The following is a 6,610-nucleotide window of genomic DNA, read 5'->3' on the forward strand; positions in this document are numbered from 1 at the left end:
GTCAGCTGAGGGGAGAAGAGTGCACAAAGCAAGGGGAGGAGAGAACACAGCTATGAGAGCATTTTTATTAATTTGGGATCATTAGATGATCTTCCCTGGGCACAGGGGAGGGCTGATTCACTTACTACATTCCACAGCTGTCCAGAAAACAAGATTGAATTCTAAAGGAAAGGAAAACAACATTTGGGTTTGAGGAAGGCTGTTTTGGTCCTGGTCCCAGCTTAAGGAGTTCCTCCCCTCCTTCCTCCTGCAGCCCAGCACCAGCACCAGCCCTCTCTTCCACCCCACCCCCACCCAGGGCTGTCCCTGCTCCACTGTCCTCCCACCCTCCTGGCTGCCTACCAGTCAGGGCCTCAGCCTGAGGCAGGATGTTGGAGAAAGGCAAATTGTCCTGGGAAGTAGTATCTGTGGGCTCCTTCGTGGGCCTGCTCAATCCTGCTGCACTGGGCCTCCTGTTGCTCCTTGGGCCCCTGCCAGGGCCAGCATTGCTCAGGCCTGGGAGCAGTGACTAGGAGGGCTGTCTGCCTCTGCCCAGTCCACCTTCACAGCCCCTAAGGAATACCCCCTCATCCTTCTTCCCCCTTCCCCATTTCACCTCTCCTTGACTTTCCTCACCTTTCTTCACCCTCTTCTCATCCTCACCCCTCTTCATCCTTCTCAGCCTTCTCAGCCCTCTCCACCCCTCCACTCCCTGTCCTTACTCCATCCACACTTCTACCTCTCAACCTCCCCCACAGGCCCAGCCACCTCCCCAACCTCTCTGCTTCTTCCTCTGCCCACTCTTACCTGTCGAGTCTGCATCTCTATGGGGCAGTGGACCATCCGGTCCAGGACTTTAAACTCAGGGTTCAGCTTGATGCAGGCCAGGCATTTCCGCTTCCTCTGGGGAGAGGGGCAAAGGGCAAGGAGAAGAAAGGAGTGAGGGGAAGGCCTGTGGCCTCATGAGGGTGGAGGCTGGGGGCTGCCTGCAATGGGGTCCTTTCCCCTACAGGCCCTAGAGCAAAAGGGCAGGGGTCATGTAGACCAGCTGGTTTCAGGCCCAGTCCATCCTTGGATTGGAAATTTCAGAAGTCAAACTATCCTGCAGTTTTCAAAACTGTGGGACTTCTGTATATGTAGGCAGGAATCCTCCCCAAGTGACTCTCACCAGACCCACTCTCCTGTCATCTGTTATATTTATTTGCATTTTCTTGTAAGGTTTTATTTGAAAATAAGGATCTGGCACAGATGTCTGGTATAACCTGGCCCCCCCTTTAACAGATGGTGGAACTGAGGCCTTTAGTTCAGGGTTGCAAAGCTACAGGGTTGGTGCTTGGCAGAGCTGAGTCTAAGCTGGATGGTTGCATTCCCAGTCCAGGGATTCCCCAATAGCAGGTTTTTCCCACAAGATGGTTGATTACAGTCAGGCCCTGTTATGGATCAGACTAGGCTGGGCCATCTCCACTTGAAGACTCACAGAAGACGGAATTCACCAGGTCTGGGGCCAGACCAACCCACACCATGGGCTTCTGCCAGTGATCTGAAGCTTGGGAGAGGAACTCGGATGAAATTGTCCTTTGTGCCAGTAGCCCACCTCTCTCTCCTGCTTACTCAGGCCCAGGCCACCCACAATGTCACAACCACAGGCTCCACAGAGGGGTCACCAACTTCAGGCTTCTTGCTGGATCTCCAACTAAACCCAATTACATACACCTGCACCTGAGCAAGTGCCCGTCACACACATGTGTGCACATCTCCACTCACCCCATTGGGCTTGACCTTGCACTCAGTTCTCTTCCAGTCCTTCTTCCCACAGCCTGTCTGCTGGAGCGTAAATTCCAGCCTCACAAAGGTCCCCACCTGGGAGGGCTGCCGACAGACAGACAGACAGACAGAGAGACAGGAAGGCCAGCAGCCAGTTGAGCAGGCAGAGCAATTCCTGGAATGTGACCTGTCCCTTCTCCCCACAGTGAAACAGCACAACCCAGTTGGTGGCTGGCATAGTGGCCTTTCTCCAGAGAGCCGGGTGCTCACAGAACCCAAGCACTTTAGCACCTGCCTCCTGGGTCTCTTGGGGTGAGGCCCTAACCCCCTCCCTTCCAAGGATCGTGCTGCTAACCTTGTCCATGGCACTGTCCACACTGGTCTTCTGGAAGGCCCACTGCACACGCGGGTGTTTATGGAATTCCTCCAGGGCCACCTGCAGGCCCTGGTGCTGGGCTGCTGTGAGCTCGGCCCTGCCCAAGCCCACTGTGCCCAGCCACAGGGCCAGCAGGATCAGCAGCTGCCACATGACTTCACCTCAGTCACCCTGGTCCTGCAAAGGGTATGTTCTCAGCTCTTCATACCAGCCAGGGGAGCCACCAACCCTCTGGCCCTGCACTGGGGGTCGGGGAGGGGGGCATGCCTAGTAGAGCTTTGGGCAAAGGTAGAGGAACAGGACAGGATGTGGCCCTTTGCCTAGATTCCCCTGGTATTCCCCTGCCCTTCACTCTTCCCTGCCCTGCCTTCCACTGTTCCCTGGATCCAGCTCAGCCTGGGTTTGGCCCTGTCCTGGGTAGATGCTGAGTAGGCTTTTGTCCTAGGCCAACAGCCAGGGAAAAACTCATGTTGCCCCTCCCTCCCTCCCTCCCTTCTTTCCTCCCTTCCTTCCCCCCTTTTCTGTCCAGTTCTCTGTCCCCACTGCCCTAGTTGCCCCTAGAGCCCCACTCAGCTTCCCCTCCCCACCCTGGGTCTACTGGCTCCCAGGTCCCAGCCCCTGGTCCTCATCTACCCCCCCCCCCCGCGTTCCCCCCCCCTCCCCCAGTATAACTGCAGGGGGAAGGAGGTTGAATATTTCTGGAAGGATGTAAACACTTGGAGGGCCAAAACAGGGTGGGACCCAGGATGCTCACCCCTCCCTGCACTGGGGCTGTCTGTTGCCATGGGCCCTGCCCCTAAACCAGAGAAGGGGGTCTTGCCTGGGCCCCACCCTTGGCTTTCTTCAGGCAGACCCTCCCTTGTCTTTTTTCTGGGCCTTCCACATCACCACTCTCTCAGCCTCAGGGTGTTGCCTTAAAGCAAGGGCTCTCGGATAAGTTGACAAACTTGGCCCTTGGAGCGATTCCTCTTCCTGCCCCTCTCCTCTCCAACCCCTCTCTCACATCCCTCATTCATCCAGCTGCCCCCAGCCTGCTCTTCCTCCTTACCTCCTTTTTGGTGCTTTGCGGAGCCTATTCTAACTTCCCGCGGCGACTTGGGGCTGACAGCCTTTTCCCAGTCCCCTTGCCCCTCCTCTCGTCCTCCCTCCCTCCCTCCATCTCCTCCCACTCCCACCTTCTCACTCCCACCTACGGGGCTTCCTCCAGTCCCCGGCTCCGCCCGAGGCTCCGCCCGAGGCTCCGCCCACCCCGTTAGGACTGGCCTCCGGGGCAGTACCCCCTACTTGAGCCTCTCCTTCCGTCCCACCCTTCCGCTGCCCTTCGGTCCTGTGATCCTGACCCTGGCCGCTCACCCAGGCGGGGCGGGGGAGCAGGGTGTCCAGGGAGCCTGGGAAGAAGTGAGGTGAGGCCCAGGAGCCCAAGCTCTAGAAGGTCTTGGCACGGAGGACTCTTCTCCCTCTTCTCCTCAGGATATGGGACTGCTCTGCCCCCACCCTGCCTCCAGGTAGGGCTGCCCTTTCCATAGGCCCCTTTGAGTGACCAGTCCTGAGACACTCATTTCAGGACATTCTTCCCGGAAATACAGACATCCTCAAACTAGATGAGGCCCTGAGGAATCAGAAATCATTCAATCCCTCCCCCCTCCCATGCCCTAAAGCCTATATATATATATATATATATATGTATATATGTGTATATATATATATATATACACATACATACATATATACATATACATTATTATATATACACATACACATACACATATACATATACATATACATATACATATACATATACATATACATATACATATCTATACCAGCCGTGGGCAAACTACGGCCCGCAAGCTGGATCCGGCCCATTCGGCTGTTCTATCTGGCCTGCGGAGCTGAAAGAGCGGAGGGTTCTCTTGCTCTCCCTTCCGCTCCTTCACCAGCAGCAGTGTTAACATGGCAACGTTGGGAAACACAGCCGCAGCTCCTTCTTCTGAGTGGGCGGATTTATATCCACCCATTCAGTAGAAGGAACAAGCTCTCAATCTTCCAGAGGCTCCTTGTAATGCCCGCGGACGCGTCCCCCGACATCACCCTGGGAATGCGTAGACACTTATCCATCACCCTGGGAATGCGTAGAGTCGTTATCCTGGTGATGTAGGGAGACACGCCCCTGGAGAGCACAGTATCAGAGCATTAGCTAAAAAGGAGACCAACAACACTGTTCCCACTGAAGGTGATGTTTTAAAGACCAAAAACCTTTCAACCCAGTCTACATTGCCATCTACATCTACGTCCCGGGCATAATTTGGAAGTTGCACTAAAGAAAATGTTTAATTTACTGTTTACACATTTTGTTCTTTTCTATTTGTTTTAGTTTTAAATTATTTTATTATATTTCAGTTTAATTTGAAAGGCTTTTGTACCTTTCCTTTGTTAGGCAATTTTATTTTGCCTTTGCCATCTTCAATATAAGGTATGTTATTGTGCTATGATTCCTCCATTTTTTGAAGTTTCAAATTATAATAATTAGTGTTTACATTCTTCTTGTTAAAATGTTTGAAATGAATAAAACTATTGAAATAAAAAAAAAAGATCGTACCCTTTTATGTAATGATGTTTACTTTGAATTTATATTAGTTCAAACAAACACTCCATCCATGCTTTTGTGCCGGCCCTCCAGTCCAGTTTAAGAACCCATTGTGGCCCTCGAGTCAAAAAGTTTGCCCACCCCTGATCTATACTAATAAAAGCCTAGGTGGCGTCTTGCCCTCCCATCATCACAAGATGGCCACCTCCATGTCATCACAAGATGGTCACCACAAGATGGCCGGCACACGATGGCCGGCAGGGGAGGGCAGTTGGGGGGACCAGGCCTGCAGGGGAGGGCAGTTGGGGGCAATTGGGCAGGGGAGCAGTTAGGCATCAATCAGGCCGGCAGGGGAGCGGTTAGGAGCCAGCTGTCCCGGATTGTGAGAGGGATGTCCGACTGCCAGTTTAGGTCCAATCCCTGGGATTGGGCCTAAATTGGCAGTCGGACATTCCTCGAGGGGTCCCAGATTGGAGAGGTTGCAGGCTGGGCTGAGGGACAACCCCCCAGCGCACGAATTTCGTGCACCGGGCCTCTAGTGTATACACACACACACACACACACACACATATATACTAGAGGCCTGGTGCACAAAATTCATGCACAGGTAGGGTCCCTAGCGGCTGTCAGCTGTCGTCTGGGGCCTTCCTTCATTTCGCACTGCCCCCTGGTGGTCAGCACACGTCACAGCAAGTGGTCAAACTCCCGGTCAGTCGAACTCCCGAGGGGACACTTTGCATATTAGGCATATATATATATATATATATATATATATATATATATATTTTAGAGAGAGGAAGTGGGTGGGGGAGAGAAAGAGAGGAACATCGATATGAGAGTGAGACATCCATAGTCTGGCTCCTACACGCCCCCTACAAGGGATTCAGCCTGAAACTTGGGCATGTGCCCTGACCAGGAATTGAACTGGCAACCTTTTGGTGCACGGACGATGCCCAACCAACTGAGCCATACCAGCCAGGGCAGGTATCTTGTTTTGAGGTAATGCTGATGTACGACAACCTCTACCACCAGCACACAAGTACAGCCTTGATCCTGTATGTCCTATCTTTAGTGGGAATATAGACACGGGTCTCTCGTGTGGTGTTGGGAGCCTGGCAGGATGCTGAGGTAGAATTCATAGTCAGTGGGGAGTCAGGAAAACAGTGTCCAGAAATTGGTTCAACTCCTGCACATCTGAGCAAATCTGAGCCAGCACTGGGACTTTGCCTATCAGTAACCAGGGGGACCATTTCTCTGCTTCCAGGCCCTGTCCCAATGCTGGACATAGAGGATCTTATTGGACTCCAACCCCTGGAACTCCTGCCTCCTTCACTGCATAGTGGGATCAGAAACCCTACCTGGGGGTTGTCGCGAAGAGAAAATGAGTAAATGTATGGAAAATGGCTGCTTGTGTTCTGGGTGCCAAGTGGGGTCAGAGGCTGAGAGCAACATTAGCATGGTACCTTGACTTTACCCTCCGGCTTTCATTTGGGCCATTGCCCTCACCTGATTGCACTTCCACACGGGAAAGACTCTAGTCTCTGGCAGTGGTGGCGGGTTGGGATGTTCCTCCAATGTCCCCAAGCCTCCCGTGCACCTGTCTCCCGTGCACCTGGTGCCTTCTGGTTCAGAGACTCCTCAGGGTTCAGAGGATGCCTCTTGCTCTCACAGATCACCCCCGTCCCCATAGGAACTCTGTTCAGTTACCACCATGCCTTCTGCACCATCTTATAAAACATGTCATGTGGCCCTAGCTGGTTTGGCTCAGTGGATGGAGCATCGGCCTGCCGACTGAAGAGTCCCAGTTTGATTCCAGTCAGGGGCACATGCTCGGGTTGCAGGCTCAATCTCCAGTGGGGGGTGTGCAGGAGGCAGCAAATCATTGATTCTCTCTCATCATTGAT

The 6,610-nt window shown here is 53.1% G+C and overlaps 1 protein-coding gene across 1 annotated transcript; it reads right to left on the reverse strand.

Annotated features, from left to right (window-relative positions):
* Positions 1-35: 35 nt before the first annotated feature.
* Positions 36-3,334, reverse strand: RARRES2 (retinoic acid receptor responder 2). The gene is made up of 6 exons (XM_080665003.1): positions 3,168-3,334; positions 2,099-2,296; positions 1,744-1,848; positions 787-882; positions 343-470; positions 36-161 (listed from the first exon to the last, which is right to left on the reverse strand). Exons 2-5 carry the CDS (start codon positions 2,270-2,272, stop codon positions 354-356), a joined length of 492 nt encoding a protein of 163 aa, XP_080521129.1. The 5' UTR covers positions 2,273-2,296; positions 3,168-3,334; the 3' UTR covers positions 36-161; positions 343-353.
* Positions 3,335-6,610: the final 3,276 nt, after the last annotated feature.

This window comes from Plecotus auritus (assembly GCF_963455305.1).
Source record: "Plecotus auritus genome assembly, chromosome: 4".
Lineage (NCBI taxonomy): Eukaryota > Metazoa > Chordata > Mammalia > Chiroptera > Vespertilionidae > Plecotus > Plecotus auritus.

What these genes read in the sequence shown, in the direction of transcription:
- RARRES2 (XM_080665003.1), bottom strand. Translation starts at nt 2,272, where the DNA reads ATGTGGCAGCTGCTGATCCTGCTGGCCCTGTGGCTGGGCACAGTGGGC. An exon ending in TGGACAGTGCCATGGACAAG is followed by an intron (nt 1,849 to 2,098) that starts GTTAGCAGCACG and finishes GTCTGTCGGCAG; the next exon opens with CCCTCCCAGGTGGGGACCTT. An exon ending in GCAAGGTCAAGCCCAATGGG is followed by an intron (nt 883 to 1,743) that starts GTGAGTGGAGAT and finishes CCCTCTCCCCAG; the next exon opens with AGGAAGCGGAAATGCCTGGC.